The 20,172-nt window shown below is 29.9% G+C and overlaps 1 protein-coding gene across 1 annotated transcript; it reads right to left on the bottom strand.

The window, feature by feature from the left end:
* Positions 1-2,470: 2,470 nt before the first annotated feature.
* On the bottom strand, positions 2,471-6,273 carry LOC8275915 (rab3 GTPase-activating protein non-catalytic subunit). Its single transcript, XM_015722570.3, has 8 exons — positions 5,690-6,273; positions 5,443-5,580; positions 5,155-5,343; positions 4,961-5,022; positions 4,728-4,885; positions 3,857-4,005; positions 3,640-3,783; positions 2,471-2,964 (listed from the first exon to the last, which is right to left on the bottom strand). Exons 1-8 carry the CDS (start codon positions 6,029-6,031, stop codon positions 2,785-2,787), a joined length of 1,362 nt encoding a protein of 453 aa, XP_015578056.2. The 5' UTR covers positions 6,032-6,273; the 3' UTR covers positions 2,471-2,784.
* Positions 6,274-20,172: the final 13,899 nt, after the last annotated feature.

Here is a 20,172-nt window from a genome sequence, read left to right as displayed (position 1 = left end):
TGTTTGTTGTAATATGCTTATGGGAATATATTTTATTTATATCGTGAGTACTGAAATTTTATTTAGCATATGAGATTTATTTTAACTCTTTGTGCATTTTAATACTCTCAAAGTAAAAAGAAAGTGATCAAGCATAATTCTATATAAGTTTAAAATTTCTATTTTCTTGAAAGGCACGCTTGTAATTTAGAAGGGGGCTCCTGCTTTACAGCTCTCTATGAAACTGAAAACTAACCTATAAAGCACGACTGCGGTTCAATAAAATTATAGCTGTTGTGACTGCTTTTTCAATTGCGTGATTGCGCTTCTCCTAGATATTTATAAAAAAAATACATGTTACAGTATTTTTAAAAATGAGTTTTAATGCCATTTTTCTTGTAAAATGTCATGAAAAGTGCGAGGTACTTTTCATATGGTCAAAGTTGACTAGCCACGAGGGAAGACCTTCTAGCAATTCCCCAAGGATGGAGAGACACCTAACAGTCAATACCTCTAGAAGCGCGAGGGCGGTTCAATTAGGGACAAAACCTCCAATATAATAGGCATTTACGCAATGAAAGCACGAGGGCACTTCTGAGCATGCCCAAGTCAAGCACGAGATCAACATTATGGCGCAGGGGCAGTTTTTGCATTTAATACAATGTTAGTGATTATTGCAACTTTAGCCACGTGTCTGGAGCCATTAGAGTCTCATCAGCTCTTTTCAGAAAGCACGAGAGCACTTTCCAAGCACGAAGGTGCTTTTCATGACTGCATACAACTTTTTACCAAGTCATCCGATTTGCATTAGATGAGTATTAGAGCCTTTGTAATGACTCAATGTAGTTGGTATGAATATAAATACTTCTCATAAAGACTTAAAACACAAGTGTGTGAATTTATTATACCTAAAATCTTGTAAATTTATTTTTTAACTTGGTACACTAGATTTTCTTATTTGTAAAGTATATTAAGTTGAATCTTTACATTCAACTAAACTCTAAAGGATTATTGCATAAGCCTAGGTATTAAAAATATAAGGAATTGATTGTTGAGTAACCATTTAATACTCAAGGATTAGTAGACTTAGTGAGGAATTAGTTCACTAAAGAGAAAGGTTTAGTATTAGCCTTGAAAAACATCAAGTTGTTGGGTGAACTTGCAATATCCAAAGGTTATAATCTTGAAAATTATAGTGGAATACTCAAGTTTGATCTTAAGAAATGGATGTAGGGAGGATGTTCTTGAATTATTATAAACCTTTGTATGGAATTCTCTAATCCTAACTCTCTTCCAAATTTCTTTATCCTTCTTAAAGTTCTTGTGTTTTTCATACCTCAACTTATGTCCACGATTTGAGGTCACCAATTCAACCCCGCTTCTTGGTTCCAAGGGACAACAAACATGTCTTTATTGATTAAAATGATTTTGATAAATCTCTTTAATTATTGATAGTTCTTAGAAATTATCAATAATTAAAGGATGATTATTCTGACATTTAGGGTTTCCTCCACTTCCTCTATAAATAGAAAAGGGAGATTGGCAACTGAGTGCAAAAAGATTGGTAAAATTCTGGCATGCATACTATGATTTCTAAAAGCAAACACAAGATCCACTAAACACTCTTGATCTCCTCCTTAGATCAATCTCTTCCTATACTCTTGAGACTCAAGAATCTGCTCAATATTGTGATATGTTAGAGTTTTGAATTTGATAACTATTGTATTGCATGTCATATCTAAGTTTTTGCCACGATTCTTATTAGAATTGCATGATTAAAATTTTAAATTGTCATTCTTTATAAATTTAATTAAGTTGCCATATTTAGTTAATTATATATTTAAATCTACTGCTATATTAATTGTCTGCTGTCTTTTTGTTTGAAGTCTGCCAATATTTTTTTCTTCTTAGGAATTAGTTAATTTCTTTTTTTTTTTTCATATATTGATCATTATTTTTATGCACTTATACATATATATCAATTTCATGGTGTTTTAGCGTCTTTGTCTGTTTAAAGCTCGAATCGGTCTAGGAATTACCCCTAGACCGATAAGCTCTACCCTATAACCGATCCATTGTTCATTCCTCAGTTTTCCAATTTTGCCAGTTTTTGGCGAATCATCTCCTGATGATCGAATTTCATCCGTTTTTTTTATTTTTTTTATTTTTCATTAGTTCGTTTACTTTATTTTATTCTTGGGATGTAATCCTGTATTTTTCTTTTTTTTATTCTTTTTTCTTTTTTGGATTTTAATATCTGTAAAATATAACTAGTGGACAAACACCTGCTTCTTTGATCGTTTATTCAAAAGATGTAGCCTATTTACCATACTAACACACATCTTTATAAAGAAAAAAGAGAAATAATACTAATAAAGAAAAGGTGTTTCGACAGTAACAATTTCCAACAATTGAGCGTATCAAATGGAACAGCAAATATAGAAAACTCAATACTCACTAATAACTATATATAAATATCCTTATATAAGTGATGTAATTTGAGTTATCTTTTTATTCAATCCAAATTTATTTACATTAAATGATGCTTCTGCACCAAAACTTGTTATAATTCCTGAAATCTTTCTACAATAGTATCTCATGGCATAGAAAGCATTTTTCCTCTCTCCCAAGCCTTGAATATGCAGAAATGGAAAGAAGGGTCTGACTGCTCAGTGAGGTATGCATTCGAATTCCACCTTTCATTTATACATTGTTGCCTTTGATATCATATCATATCATACAACATAGAGACCAAAACACAATTGAAGAAATGAAAGAATGAACATTAAAAACTCTTCTAGAAACTCAATTAAGAGAGCGATTTAAAACTGACAACTGACCAGACTCTCCATTTAACACAAACACTTCTAGGGGAATATAAGGAAAATCTGGTGACGATCCAAACCTGTATGTCGGCTGGAGTAACTTAGTACCCCTGGCACACTGAATTGTTAGAAGACGTGGTCCAGTTCTCATCTGCCAAACCTGCATGTGAAGGCCAACAAAAATATATTCAGGTTGCATATTGTGAAAATTACATCTGCGTTGTCCACCATACCAGTGTGCATGGACCTGGATATGATCTACATGTGCTGGCCACATGTGGATATGACGTGTACTAAAAGGGCCAATAAAGAGTTTAAAATTTACTAGGTCACTAGTCCGAATATCAATAGGACTGCACCAAGTAACTTCCTTTATAAAAATTTCAAGTATGGTGATGTAGACATGAACAAGGTTCGGCAGTTACACGTTTAAAGAAAATATAAGGTCGCAATGTGGTTCCAATCCAGAATTGGACCAGCAGTTCCAGTTTAAGTCCTGTGGGTAGAACCGGGACCTTAACCAGTCCCTGGAACTGGCTTCAGGTCAGGTATATGCTACAGGAATACAAAATCTCAGAATGGTCATATGATAATGGTGATTGTACATTATAAAGCATATGGCAATGGAGCAATTTTGAGAATAGCCTATACAAAACCAGAAAAGGATTACAGATACAAGATGCATGATCATCTCTAAAGAAACGGCGCATTTAATTTGTCCGGCAATAGTTTGTCAAATAGCAGTTCCTCACTCAAGGAAGTCGTCATATTGCTAGAATATAAGTAGGATATAAAAATCAAGCTACAAGCATGTCAAGAACAAAGAGGAACTTACCTCAATAATTCCTTTCCGTGGTGCATGAATAGCTAGACAGAGGCAATAATCACTCTTTGATGGTTCATAGTAAGAGGAACTAGCCCCTGCATTGTCCCTTTTAACTTGCATTTCCATGAAGAAACAACTAGCATCACGATATCCCTGAAAGAATGTCTAGTGTTAGAGAAGATAAACCTAGAAACATATTGCAAGTTTATGAGGACAAAGAGGAGACCTTCCATAGTCGTACAACTATAAGTGCTTGAGTGTCTAAGAGCAATATACGACCAAGTGAATCTGTTATTGCAGCCAATGTTCCACCTGGTGATAATGTGAGCTTCTCTCCTTTCCTTGGGTGATCTTTCAAACATGTCAAAGGAGAAGCTGCCACACATGATGAGAGTAAATCATTCAAGAAGGTTTTTGAGCATAGATGAGTCCAGAAGCTGTAAGTTGAGCATCTCTAGTTTTACAACACAAGTACACACAAAAAAAAGCTCTGAACTAAAGACAAAGTGCTAGCAGCAAGTTGATAAATGATGGAAGAATATCAACTAAATGTTTTATCAGTTGCTAATCCTGATAGTAAACTTTTTTTTATTGAATTATAGAAGAAAGAAATTTACAAGCATAACTGAAGCACAGAAAATGAAATAAACAAAGAAGGTAGAGCAAGTGGGTTATGGTTAGACTACAATCAAAAAGCCAAGAACCAAGCATATGGAACTTGTCGGAAACATTAAATCCATAGAAGAAATCACAAATAACATGAAAGATCCATGGTCATGATTGCTTCTTATATGCATATATAAGGAAGGAGAGAACAAGTATAACTAATAGCATTTTGAATGTGTTATCCAGGTAATTGCTAAGGATTAGTTAACCAAACTAAACACCCATTCATGATTAAGAAAAATTAGCATTCAATAATAAAAAATTGGGAGTCTAATATGCTGAAATATGGAAGAAGTATTGATAAACAAAACTGAGGAAAAGAAAGTCATACTCAAATGAGCATTTCATTCACAATTCATATTCCAAATATCTTTCAATAAATGCTATTACACAATTGAGATTAAAATAACATAGTAATAAACTAATTTTACCTTTAGCAAATGACTGAGGCTTTGCTTCTGATTTTTTGGGCGATGCCTTTTCACTTCGCCATATCATTTTGGAGAGAGAAGCTATTGTCGAGAATGTTGCAGGCACAACTTTTGACAGAATAGCTCCCACTAGAGACTTACTTCTATCTTCTGAAAGCCTTTCAACAGAGTGAAACTCATTTTAGTCGACTTCATAAAAATTGCAGTGCTAGTGCAAAATCAGTAGAGTATACCTGTAAGCAGAAATTACAGCATCATCTCCAATAGTGACAGCACAATAGTATCGTTGACTTGACTGCCCAACAATAAAAGCAGCTGAATTCAAATACCAGAAAATAATGGATAAATCACCAGTGGCAATAATACAATATAAGAAGTACTAACAGAAATCAAATAGCCAGAAAAAATGGATAAAAACTGTTATCACCTGAACTTCCATTAATGGAGGAGGCATTATGCCAGTGATGGCAGCATCAGCACAAGAACCATATTTATTAACATTCCATAACTGGTAAGGCAATCTCTTATATGTAATTCCTAAGCCATCCGCATCCCTATTCGGCTTTTCATCCCAAAACTGAGAATGCTTTTCTTGAATCCATTCTTGCAACATATTCTACCATTTGCAAAATCCAAAACCTTTCATTTTTCTTTTTCATTAGAAAAACACACATCCTAATGAAAAAAAAAAAAACCAAAAAAAATATAAATATACCTGCAAATCAGAGCCATCAAATCGCGCAATCACACCAGGCATAACAATAGAAATCTCCTCGGAGGAAGATGTTTGTTGGGTCAAATCTTTCTTAGTTCCACGGACTCTTATTTTCAGAATCCGGCCAGGATATACCATCTGTACATTTCAATTTCATTCACTGTTGACAGTGGTTTACAAGAATTGTACCTTTGAAAACCAGTTTACTCAATTGAATTCTTGCAAAATTATGTATTAACTAACTGACCTGTTTATGAATCAGATGACCGTCCAACGAATAAACTAAGAAATAACCGCAAGAAGTGCCCACCGCAACAACTCGAATCTCATCAAACACTAACCACTCCAGGGCGGTGATGGATTCGGATTCGATGGGGGATAAATCGGGTCGGATCTTGAGACGGGGCCCATCGTCCCAACCAGTGATTAAAATGAGATAGCGATTTGAAATGGCGATGGAATGGGTGTCAAGAGCGCATTTAAGGTTTGGGTTGTCAACAAACCAACCTTCCTTTCCAGCTCCTACATCGCTCAGCTCCTCGCACGCAATGCACCCCAGCTCCGTCGTGTGACTTCTCTTCGACGACATCGTTTGTTTGCCTTTTCCTTTTTCCTTGTTCCTTTGTCAGTTTTCTACTCCGGTATAGATTATAGGAAGAGAAATCTAATGTAATGTATCAAATGCAAATCACTAAACTTTGAGATTGGAATTGCCAAACTCCCTGATTTTCAATTTATGACAGTAATCTTTAACTTCAATTTCAGTATTATAAATGCTCTTTATGCTTCTTTTCAGCAAAAAGACTAGTAGAAAAAATAATGTAGCTCAGATATGTAAAAGATATATGGTTTCTAATATTATAAAGTAAAAGCTATGCTATTAATATTAAGGGTTTATAAATAAATTGACTATAGATTCACGGATTAAATTATAATTCTTTTCCTAATAAAACATCAAATAGGAGAAATTCTTGTTTGATGTATAAATAGAGTTTCTAAAAGAAATAATAGATTGTAAAAGAATAATAAAAAAACAAACCCTTATCTATATAAAATTGATTAGATTAAATATGGATATCCACTAATAAACCATCTTATCATTTTTTAAATTATTTTTTAAATATATTTTTTTAAGATTTCAATAACATCTTTACCTTCTAACTAAATAAATTTAAAAAATATAATTTTTATTTATAAAAATACACTTTTTTCTAAATACCAATAAATTTTTTAAAAAAAAGTAACATTTTTCTAAAATAATGATATCATATAGCAATAACCATTTACTGAAAAATAAAAAATACACAAAAAAAAATTGGCATTTTTTTATACTCTTTTTTCTTTACTCATTTTCTAAATTTTAAAAATTGTAACATATATTATCAATAAAATTATATTTTTTCAGATAGCCTATATTTATAGTTAATTAAAAAATACACTTAAAATTTTGAAATTTTAAAATTTTCACAATAACATACTTTAACCACTGTTTGTCTTGAATGCGTTTTATATCTCACTTATTTATTGAATTAAAATATATAAATATATTTATAAATTAAAAATCAAATTATAAAGCGATATGGCATATATTTCAAAACAAAAAGGAAATGAATGAATCAACCAATGTTTGGACTATCATGCCTACTCCTTTTTGTCACCTCAAAATTCATTATTTGAATTTTTATTATTTATTTTTCTGATTGACTAATGAATTTAGGGACTATTTTGATTGATTAATAAGTAATATGTATCCTTTAATTTTAAAATTTGACTTTTTTCCTCTCAAAACTATGTTCATTTATAAATTTATATGCATCATTATTCCAATTAAATGTGCTTTCCTTTTATAAAGTATTACTTAAATTTGAAATCTTAGAATTTTGAAATTAGTTTTAATATTAATAAAATAAAACTCATTAATGTTTGTCACTTTTTCTTCTTTTCTATTTTTCTACTTTTATTCTTACCAAACTTTCAGTCCATTGTTGATCATCTTTTAAATCAATAACTTTTTTACTTATTACATAAATTTTAAAGAAAAATTTCTGGTTATAATAGCTTTTGAAAAGCCTATCATATATAACTAAAGGCGAGCAAAGAAATTAAAAAAAAATAGATTGATTGGAATAAAAAAATTATAAAAATATTTAATAAATAAAATATATAAAATTTCAATTTCAATGTGAAACTTAAAAAGTTTTCATTTGATAACATTTATGTCTCCGAATAAGTTTCTTTAAAGCTCAAACACAAGGATTAAGAATTATAGAGTATTAAATTGTCTTAACTATAATAAAAAAATAATTTTGTATGAGTAAAATATTAATCTATTAAAAGATATAAAAATTTTGTAAAATCTTTTCACTTTAATGAAATTCATTTCTTCCTACTCTATTAATACTTTCTCTCACAATGAATAAAGATAAAATTAGAAAAGGAGTAATTAATACTCCATTAATTACTTAGAATAACACTTAATTTAACATAAATTTTTTTTTTTTAAACGACACTTATTTCAAAATGGAGAAAGTAATATACTATAATTTATAAAAGAGATAAATAGCTAAATATTTTAATTATATTCATTAAAATTTAGATTAATAATAAATAGAAAAAAATATAAAAATAAAATAGATTTGCTATACAAAGTTTTTGTTTTAAATGGAATTTATCATATTTGTCATTCATAAAAATAAACAGGTACATCTTAACACATAATTATACAAATAAAAATAATTAAAAAATAAAAAAACTTCTACCAAAAATTTCTTTTAGGTCTTGTATGCTTCTTTTTTGATAGATTTGATAAACAAAGCATTGAACTGATAATACATCAAGAAGCTATAATAGAAACTTCATAAAAAAGAAAGTGATGCTGATAAAATTGTAGAAACAAAATTGAGAGAAATAAAGAAAAAAAGAATTGTGTCAATTAAGTTTGTTTATAATAATAACAATGATAAAATTAAAACAATTTACCAAAATTTGAGTACTAATAATAAAAAAAACTAAGGTTTATAATAATAATAATAATATATTTAAAAAATATTTCTTATTAAAAATATTTAAATTACACTAACTAGGTAAATGGGTGGGTAAGGGTTTATATAGGTTATATAAGTTTGGATACCCATGTAAACATTAAATGGGTCATATATAGATAAAAGGGTTATTTAAGACCTACCCTCTTCATATTTAATCCACATCTATCAATACGCATCCATTTGTCACCTTTATGTATATATCACAACTAATAGGAGAGTGAGACGTTAATATGAGTGTATTACACTTTAATATTTGATGATTGGCACATACATGCTATTTAAAAGTAATGGATATATGTCAAATTTTTAACAATTTTATGTATAAGTGGAGATATTGTTGTATATAATTATTATGTATGTTTCAGTTGAATTTGGATAAATAAATATTATTAGTTGATTAGAATTTTAATTTAATTAGAAATAATTTATTTAGAGTTTTATTTAAGATTTTATTATTTCTAGTTTACTTTTACTCTAATTAGGAGTTTTATTTAAGTGCTAATTAGTATTTTCTGTTTTTGTAGGTTTATTTCTTTGAAAATTCTAAAATGTCAAGGATTAGAGTGTTATGGCTGTCACATGGGCATACTTGTGCCTGTGCCACCTGCTGGAAAAGAAGATTTCAGAGACATGGTTGTGTTGAGACCATGCTAAAAAAGAAGCTACACGACACGGGCATATGATATGGCCCTGTCGAACAATAGAAAATTTTCCATTCAAAATGGACTCAGGAATTCAAGAGCAATGAGATTTTTATTCAAGCCTTTTCTATATAAGGGGATATAAAGAATTAGTCCAAGAATTCTGATGGGATGAGAAAACAAGTTTTAAGATTAAACTGGAAATCACATAAGATTCAAGATTTTCATCTATTATTTCTTCTTCATCTTTAATTTTTTAATTATGTTTGTGTTTATTGCCACAACTAAATATGGCTAAACTTATTTTAGAATTTAGGGTAGGAGTAGCTATTTTATGACTTGATTAAACATGTTTCTCTTTCGATAATTTATTTTTTAGTTAATTTTATGAGTTACATTTAATTTATATTTTCATTCTTAGCCAGCTTAATTACATGTTTATGGATAGATTAACAGTAAAGTTAGAAAAATTTATAAGCATAAGACTCATAGGACTGAGATCACTTGATTATGAGAGTAGACGAGCTCTTCGGAAGAGAAAATAACTATTAGAGAGGTTAATGAGTTTCGGTTGACTTCTTAATCAAGAGAGTAGGTTAAATTTTAACCTTAACACATTTAATTGAGCTCGAGAGAGTCCTTAGATACTTTAAAATAATTACCCTTAAGTAAAATCATGGTATTTAATACTCTAAGTTTCATGATTAGATTGGAATAGAAAAATAAGTCTAAGTCTAAACTTTAATTATTTAATTTTTTCTTTTAGTGTAAATTATTTAAATTTATATTTTATTTGCTTAATCACATTTATTCAATTTGCCGGCTAAGATTATAAATAGGAATATTAGTACTCAATATACAATCTTTGAGGGATAATAACTTTTTATACTATAATTCACGATTCATGCGTTTGCGGATTTTGAAACACAATAAATTTTCTGGCACCATTGTCAGAAGTTAGTAATATTGATATTAATTTAATTATCACTTTTTTATACTAGTATTTTTCTTTATTTTTTACTTGTTGTATTTATTAATTTCTCAGGCTTTTGCTAGTTTACGAGCATTCAATCTTAAGGAGAAAATTAGAAATGATCAATCCTGAAATCGTGAAAGTTTGTAAGAAGAACTGAAAGGAAGAGCAGGAGAAAGACAAGCAAATTATGGTTGAAGATTAAGCAACATAGTAAGCAAGGAATCGTGCTTTTCAAGAAAACACAACGCCTAATTCAAAAGACATGTGAACCAACTATAGAGGCCAACAACTTCGAGATTAAACTAACAATCATTCAAATGGTTTCAAATTTCATTTTGGAGGTCTATTGATTGAAGATCCTAACATCCATTTAGCTCAATTTTGGAGATATATGATATATTCTAAATGAATAGGGTTAGTGCAAACATATTCAACCTTAGCTATTCCCTTTCTCTTAGGAATAAAGCTAAGTTGTGGTTGTATTCTCAAGCACCACAATCAATTACTTCTTGGGTGTTATTTATGGTCATAGGCATTTTTAGATAAACTAGGCAAGATAATGACCGATAGATTGTATCTAACTTTTATTTATTTTAAAATAACCTTTAAAATATTATAAATTTATATACGTAACGAACAATGTTATAATTTTAAAATTCATATATTCAAAAACTTATAGAAACTTAGATTCTTTAAAGGGTAAAAATCTAAATTTTTAAAAGATAATTATAAATATGGTGTATAAATTTATTAATATTTGATAATTAACTTTTTTATTTTTAAAAATTATAATTAATGCGTGAAATTAAAAATTAGTAATTTTCTAAATTACAAACGATTAGAGGGGAACTCAAATACAAAGCCTTACTCAAATTAAGATATACACTTATCACAATATTAAGCCTATTAGTCCAAAATTAATTTTCAAGTGAGCATAACTAATTTTATATAAAAAAAGTTAGATGATTACAAAATGATATTATTAACTTATTAAAATATGTCTCTAAAGGAAACTTATTAAAATTTGAACCAAATGTTTAAATTTTTAATTACAAACTATTTTGATGGTTGAACTTAAACAAGTTTGGTATCTATTCTATTTATTGAAATTTTAGCACTCAATTATCAAATTTAAAAATTTCCATTATCTAGTTTTATAACTCGTATTTTTTGTCACATGCTTTATGCGAGTAAATTATTTTTATAAGAGTCATAATATAAAAATATTTGATAAATTAGTATTTATATATATTTATTAAAAATATTTAATTATTTTATGAGTTTTTTATCTTACTTTTAGTAAGAGTTCATGTGTTATTGTATACTTTATAAATTTAATGGATATTTAAACTTCAAATTAAACAATAAAATATTATAATAACAATAAACATATAAATTAATATAATAATAAAATACGATTAAAAGCATTATATCTTTTTATGTTTTGACTTTTTGTCCAATTCTTATGAAAAATCACATTGAGTTATATGAACTCCTCAGAGGTATATATATATATATATATATATATATATATAGTGACTAACTTATTAACTTCTTATAGGATTAGAGATTTATATGAAATTATGATAGGATTATGATTGGTTAATCACTATTTAATCCTTTTAGGATTAGAAAAGATTAATAACTAATTAATTCTATTAGGATTAGAAGATTAAATTAATTACATGTAAAATTAAGATAAGATTAATAAGGATATTTTAGTCATTCAAAGATTCCTCTCCATTTCATGCTTTTCTAGTATTGGTCTTCACATGCGTTACACACTTAAATTATATTAAAAAAGTCATAATATAAAAATTATTTGATAAATTAGTATACAAAATAATATTTATTAAAAATATTTAATTAAAAATTATACATGTTAATAAAGAAAGAAATATAAAAACAAATTAATAATTAATTAATTCTTAATTTTATAACGTAGTTTTTTTAATAGTAATATTATTATAATTAAATAAAAATAAAATTTTTTATTTTCAAAAATATTAAAAAAATATAAGAAAAGATGAATTTTGAATTTTCATGATAAAAATGAGGAAAATATTAAAAAAAATATTAAAAAGTAAATAATTCTATGAACGAAGTATTATAATAATGTTGAATACATAAATCAATATAAAAATAAAAGAAAATTAAAATTATTATATCTTTTTCTTTTTGACTTGTTGTCTTCAATTTTTGCAAAAAGTTGCATTGAGTTATTTGAACTCCATTATAAATATACATATAGTGAGATATAATATTTTTATAGGATTAAAAATGTATATAAAATTTTGTTAAACTTAAGATTGAATTAGATTAATCACTAATTAATCCTATTAGAATTAAGAAATTAAATTTATTACAAATAGAGTCAAGATAAAATCAGTAATTACTTATCAACTAATAGTTTAGTCAGTTTGAAATTTTCCATCCTTTGTGCTTTTATATATACTAGTATTTCTCGTCATATGCGCGTTATATGTTGTGGGGAACGACTTCGAGTGCACATCCAAGTATTTTTAGTAACTACGGAACTGTAAGACTTTTTCAACCTAATCGGGAATACACTAACTAGTCATTGAGGCTAGCGCGGAGATGGGAGTCGCCACCTGAGTAATCACCTAGAGACTTTTACTAATGAGTGGTGTTTCTCAAATTTCATAAGGAAGCTTATGCCACAAGGTCCAAAGATGCATCTAGAAGCCAACTTCCTTATGTGTGTATATTAATCTTTAATTTTATTGTTTAACAAATTATTTCCTATAAATGCAATCAATTTATACACAGGCATACTAAATAACACACATAATATACTCAAGTTTAGTCCATTTTTATTCAAGCCCAGAGTATGTTAGAATAGTTAGCCTAATTTACTAGTCAATTATGTGTGTAGCCTATCTAGTTTAGCCCAATTACATGTTATGTTTTTTATTTCCAACTGTTAAACCTAATGGATTACTTATTATAATGAGGCCCATTCAGTATGATCTTAATTCTGATTAAGTCCAAGCCCTAACTAAACATGTCAAAGCCTACTAAGTCTTCTTAGGTTTTAGGATTTTAAGCTCATTTAAAGTTGATTAGCCTATTAGACTACCAAATTCATGTTGGAATCAATTTTTAACCCTAAATCTATGTGGCCCATTTTTATTTAATCAATCATGTGATCACATACTTAATTAATGTACAATAAAAAAAACAAAATAAAGCATAAAGTAAAATCTAATTATTATAACCCGCCTACAACTATGATTGCTAAAAGGAAACGACCTAAAAACTATGCAGAAACCAAAAGTATATAAAAAATCATCAAAAAAACATAAAAATTGGAGGCTGGCTTGCACAACCAATTGACTCTATGTGCAGGATCGACTCAATATAGAGCCAATTGCCTCTGCACTAAGCCAATTGGCTCTAGAGTTTTCAGGCTGATTTTCATCATTCATCAGTAGTCAATTTTGCATCCCAAAGCCGAATTTCACATGTACAGACATTAAAATTGATTAGAACAAGAGAAAAATAAGATAAAAATATTAAAAATAAAAGTGACAAAAGTCAATTAAATAATCAAAACTCTAAAGCGATAAAAACCCTAAGTGCAATAAATTAATAGACGGTAGAATCAATCAAGAAAATCATATTTAACAGGTTTAATTACCTAATCATAATGACAAATAAATCCAAATATTGATCCATAATGACAAATAAATCCAAATACTGATCCAATAACATACTTTTAAATAGATCTAAAAATTCTAATTAACGAAAAATTAGATTTCAAAATCCTAAGTTCTTATTATGAGAATCAAACACAATAATCATGTATATTCATCAAAAAATCCTAATCTAATCATACTTATCATAGATCAAAATCCTAATCATGTTTCTAAAAATAAATAATAGAAAAAAAAACGAAACAGAAACGAAAGAACCGATTTTATGATGATGATGTATGTATGATTGAAGGAACCCTCAAATTGTCATCGTGAATATTAGATTTGTAGGTCTCAGGTGATGAGGATGAAGTTCAATAGAAAACCAGGTAGGAATCCAGTGTTGGATCTGGCTTAGAGAAACCTTTTGTCGATTAGAAATAGTTTCCAAAAACAGATTTTTTCTTCAGTGGCTTATTTTCTAAAATCGTTCTTTCTTAGTGGCTTGAATCTTCTAATATCAAACAAGATCGACAGTGCTTTTCTTTCTTTTTTCTCTGAATTTTCTCTTTATTTTTTCTTTCTCAATGTCTCTCAAGTGCCGATCTCACTTACTGCCAATTTTCAGTTCTTAATTCCCCCTAAAAACCCTAATCACCTATTTCTATTTGAATAGGTAGGATTTTCAAGAGAAATCCTAAAGAAAGCGATAGATTTTAGGAATATATTGTTAAATATCTCATTTTATTTTTAAAATTTAGATAATTATCGATAAAAGCAATGCCTATCATAAAGAAAACCTTCTGGAATTTGTATCTGGACGTGAAATCATCACAAAAAATAACGTCGAGGTGCAAAAATTCCAATCGACTCTACATCTATATAGAGGGAGCTTTAAAAATTATGATTAGGTCCCTAAATTTGTAAAACTTAATTTTTTCTAACAATTATGTCCAAAATGCTTTCAAAAAGGTAATTCCAGCTGGATTAACATCGACCTTAGCCTCGGATTTGCCTGTCTTTCACCTCCTAAGACCCGAGAAAGTAGTAACTTTCATAATAGGATTTTTCGTCTTTTTCTTAATATCTGGATTCGAAAAAGAGGTGTTGACACACACGTAAATCATTATTATAAAACTTATTATATAAATATATTTGAAATAAAATCTTCATATTAATAAAAAAGAAATATGGAAAATTAATTTTTAATTTTTAATTTTATAATATAATAATTTTATTATAATTAAATAAAAATATAATTTTATTAAAAATATATATGAAATTATGATACTATTAGAACTAAAATAGATTAATCACTAATTAATTTTAGTAGAATTAAGAGATTAATACTGATTAATCCTATTAGAATTAGAAAATTAATCACTACTTAATTCTATTAGATTAGGAATAAATAATAATTTTTATTTATTATATTAAAATAATTTAATTATGGTATTTTAAAAATTATTTAATAAAAACTATTGAAATAAAATCTTCGAGACTTAAAGATCATTAAGATAATACCTAGATTTTGACTATCAAATGATCTTCATTACCTCGATATAACTAATTTAAAAAGCCTATAATTATCAACCGCGTTTAAATAACAATTTCCAAAAATTAAGAAAGGAATCGAAATGGAAAGATGGGTCGAATATCCAAAACTATTGATTAAATCTTTAGTTAAAAACAAGGGCTTAAATCCCTAAACGAGGGACTGTTCTCCCAAGCAGACTATCCTTAACAAGTTTTTTTTGCCTTCAATTATTAGTTAAGTGAGGGAGTATGAATAAAAAGAATAAAGAAAAGAATCTATTAAAAAAATAAAAATTTATTTTTCTATTATGTTTAATTAGTGTGAAAATGAAGGATTATTTTTTTTGGCTAGTGCATAAATGAAGAAAAATTAATATTTATTTGATGGAGGCTTGTTGTCTGTCTGTTGTATTTCAAAACTATAAGTGCAAGGATCGTTAGGATAAAAGTTTATCGTTCCTTTGAGGATTGTTTATTGGGTACTAATTTCAAAGGCTTATTCTAATACTGTTATTTGGGTAGAGTTGGGCGGGCTTTGGTTTGCTATTGGGATATCAATCTAGGGTTCCAATTCCAAACAGCTACTTCTGTCTGTGCATATTGTAAATCATGCTTTTCACAAGTTAGGTACGCCAGAGGGAAAGTTCCACTATTTCTATTGGCGTAGCAACCGAGTCTTTGTAAAAGAATGTTCCTACTTACAATCTTAACTAGCCAATTGAATAAAAGTAATTAAGTAAATAAAATATAAATCTAAATAATTTAAACTAAAATAGAAAATTGTATAATTAAAGCTTAGAGCTTAGAGTTAGTTTCGTTTTTCCAATTTAATCATAAACACTTAGATTATTAAACACCATATTTTAATTAAGGATAATTATTCTAAAATACCTAAAGATTTTCTTCAAGCTCAATTAAACATATTAAAATTAAAGTTTAACCTACTATTGTGATTAAAAAGTTCATCAAAACTCATTAAGCTCCTTAACAATTATTTTCCTTCAAAGAGCTTGTCTACTCTCATGGTCAATTTTAATAATTTTTTTTCTAATTCTCATTGGTTAATCTACACATAAATATGCAATCAAGTTGGCTAAGAATGAAAATGTAAATTAAGTACAACTCATAGAATTAACTAAAAATAAAGCATACTCCCTAGTGCTCTGTCATGAGAAACAAGCAGAAGCAACAACCGGAAAGAGTCAAGACCAACCGGAAGCTGTTGTCTTTGCCGTAAAGAATTCAAATCGCAAGACTGAAGATGAACAAAAGTGCATAAAGTGTAACAAGACAAATCACGCCACTAAAAAATTGTCATGCACATCTCAAATGCAGTTTTTGCGGCTAAAGAGGACACAGTAGAATTTTGCCGTAAAAAGAAAGTAGCAATTGAGGATAATGCAACAATCTCGAAGGGAAATCAAGCTGCGTATATGACGGAAAAGAAAGAGACGAGCTTTCCATTCATGGCTGAAGATGCAGACAAATACTAGAAATGTTGAGATCCAAAACCTCCTCTGCAAATCATGTTAGTAATTGCTCAACTCATGATGAACTTTCAGGTAAAGCTTTTTCACTTATCCTCAATGGAAAAAGAAACACTTGGATCTTTCGTAGTGGGTGTACATACCACATGGTTTATGATCAGAACTTATTTACACACTCGAAGCCTGTCAAAAATCGTACCGTGGAATTGCCAAATGGTTCTATAGCACAAGTGACTCATATTGGCACAATAGCTCTATCTCCAGATTTAATTCTTGACAATATTTTGTGTATTCCATTTTTCCATCTGAATTTAATATAAATTAGCAAGCTAACCCGCAATTCATCTAATACAGCCATTTTCTTCAACAATATTTGCTTTGTCCAGGACCTACGCTCGGGGAAGACGATTGGGACGGGAATTGAACGAGAGGGCCTTTACTATCTCGGTCAAGCCAATAAAGGAATGTGTAATCACACCAAAGCCTCAAATTCGTCTTTTTGGCACCAACGTCTGGGGCATCCATCTTCTAAAGTCACTCTATTATTTAATTCTTCATGTTTCCGAAATAAAACTTGTAATACAGATAGGTGTTTGATTTGCCCTCTAGCAAAACAAACAAGACTTCCTTTTTCTTCAAGTTCCATCACTATCGAATCTAGTTTTGATTTGATACATGTTGACATTTGGGGTGGTTACAAAGTTACTTCAATTTCAGGTGAAAAATATTTTCTTACTATCGTTAATGACTATACTAGATGCACATGGATTTACCTTATGAAACATAAATCAGATGCTGGAAATCTTTTGGTCAATTTTGTCGACATGGCTGAAAATCAATTCAATTCCAAAGTAAAGATCATTTGTAATGATAATGGCCCAAAATTCAGACTTGAAACTTTCAATGCACAAAAGGGCATCATTCACCAAACCAGTTGTGTCAATACACCACAACAAAATGGTGTCGCTGAACGGAAACACAGACAGTTGTTAAATATGGCACGTGCCCTCCTTATTCAAGCTGGTCTTCCTCATCATTTTTGGGGGGATGCCATCCTTACTTCAGCCTATCTCATAAACCGCACACCAACTCCTATCTTCCAAGGCAAAACCCCATATGAAAAGTTGTTTAACAAAGTTCCAAACTAGTCACATTTACGAGTATTTGGTTGTCTGTGTTTTGTTTCCACATATGGCCAAAACCGTTCAAAATTTGATCCTCGAGCATCACGTTGCATCTTTCTTGGATATCCTTATCGGAAAAAGGGGTATCGTGTTATTGATATTACTCAGAAAAAGGTATTAGTCTCAAGAGATGTCATTTTCTTTGAAAATATCTTTCCTTTCCAGAATTCTAAAGATTTCACTACACCATAAAAAGATTCAGAATTATTGTTTCCAAATTAATATTCCAACCTTGATTTCGACCCTTTACCTGAGTACTCATCTCATACCAATACCAATGAACCACGAAACTTTAACATAACCATCAATGAGCCTGGTCCTCCTAACATCCCTTCACCAAACATGTCGCCACCATCAACAAATATACCAGCTGTTACACCATCCCGGCGTGGAAGTCGCGCCATTAAAGCTCCACGATATCTACATGACTTCCATATCGAGATGGCCCTCCCTTCAAGGACTGAACCAACGTCATCCACAAGCTTGGTTCAACATTCAGGTATTGTTCATTCGCTATCCCAATCTTTATCTTATAACAAACTTTCCCAAGCTTATAAAACATATGCGACTAAACTATCTCTCCATAAAGAACCTGCTAGTTATTCACAGGCTGTCAAAGATCCAAAATGGCGTAAAGCCATGCAACAAGAAATTTTTGCTTTGCAAAATAATAGGACTTAGAGTTTAGTAACACTGCCATCTCATAAGCAACCAATCGGCTGCAAATGGGTATTAAAAAGCAAATTAAAGGTTGATGGGACGGTGGAGAGATACAAAGCACGATTGGTGGCTAAGGACTACAGTCAAATTGAGGGCATTGATTACAGGGAAACTTTCGCACCTGTGGCTAAATTAGTTACAGTTCGTGTCTTGCTTAGTGTGGCAGCATTACGTGGTTGGCATTTACATCAATTAGATGTTAATAACGAATTTCTGAATGGTGAGCTTAATGAAGAAGTATACATGTCTTTGCCTCCTGGTTTCAGACGAAGGGGGAGACTCGTGTTTGTAAACTTCATAATCACTATACGGATTAAAACAAGCCTCTCGACAGTGGTTTATAAAGTTATCCAATGACTCAAAGTCATGGATTCCACCAAATTCCGCTCGATTATTCTTTGTTCGTCCGACAACAGCAAGGTACTTTTTTGGCATTACTTGTGTATGTTGATGATGTGATATTGGCCGGAGATAATATGCAAGATATAGAAGAAACTAAACTTTTCTTATCCAAGTAATTCAAACTGAAAGACTTGGAAAAGCTTAAATATTTCCTCGGCATAGAGGTTGCAAGATCAAGACAAGGAATCAGTTTATCACAACGAAAATATGATTTGGAAATTTTAGAAGATGTCGGGTTCTTAGGTGCTAAACCTTCTCGTTTTTCGGTAGATCAAAATTTGTCACTCACGCAATCAAATGGAGAACTTTTAAAGGATGCATCAGCTTACAAAAGATTAGTAGGGAGGTTAGTTTATCTCACCATAACTAGACCAGACCTCACTTATATTGTTCATGTGTTGAGTCAGTTTATGGACAAACCTAGACAACCACACTTAGAAGCAGCACACAAAGTCCTTAGGTATTTCAAACATACTCATGGCAAGGTATTTTATTACCATCTACAGGTTCTCTTCAATTAAGAGCATTATGTGACGTTGATTGGGCTCGTTATAAGGATACGAGAAGGTCAATTACAGGTTTTTGCATCTTGCTTGGTCAAGCACCAATTTCTTGGAAGACAAAGAAACATACAACGGTATCTCGTTCAAGTTCTATGGCTACTACATGATGTGAGATCATATGGTTGAAAAACATCTTAAAAGACTTGGGAGTAAGTCATACGTAGCCAGTAAATTTATACTGCGATAATCAAGCAGCCATACACATAGCCGCAAATCCAGTTTTTCATAAGCGTACTAAACATATAGAAATAGACTGTCACTTAGTGCATGAAAAGATTCAAAATGGAATGATTCAAACTGCTCATATTCACACTTTAGATCAGCCAGTAGATTTATTTACCAAGCCTTTGAGCACTGAGCAGTTTGAAGTTTTACTCAACAAGTTGGGTGTCAGTAACATACACTTTAACTTGAGGGGGAGTGTTAAAGGAAGTTGAACTGTAAAATAGCCACAGAATACGTAGTTCATATTAGAGATTGATTTTCTATTATTTCTTTCCTTATTTGTATAGATTTAGCTT

The sequence above is a fragment of the Ricinus communis genome, chromosome 9 (assembly GCF_019578655.1).
Source record: "Ricinus communis isolate WT05 ecotype wild-type chromosome 9, ASM1957865v1, whole genome shotgun sequence".
Classification (NCBI taxonomy): domain Eukaryota; kingdom Viridiplantae; phylum Streptophyta; class Magnoliopsida; order Malpighiales; family Euphorbiaceae; genus Ricinus; species Ricinus communis.
The sequence above is the reverse complement of the archived record's forward strand: the minus strand, read 5'-3'. Positions and strand labels throughout refer to the sequence as shown.

Bases quoted from the DNA above. Each gene is read 5' to 3' on its own strand.
- LOC8275915 (XM_015722570.3), bottom strand. From the start codon at position 6,031: ATGTCGTCGAAGAGAAGTCACACGACGGAGCTGGGGTGCATTGCGTGC. The intron at 5,023-5,154 runs GTGATAACAGTT...ATTGTTGGGCAG, and splicing joins CTCCATTAATGGAAGTTCAG to TCAAGTCAACGATACTATTG. The intron at 3,784-3,856 runs GTCTCCTCTTTG...ACATTCTTTCAG, and splicing joins TAGTTGTACGACTATGGAAG to GGATATCGTGATGCTAGTTG.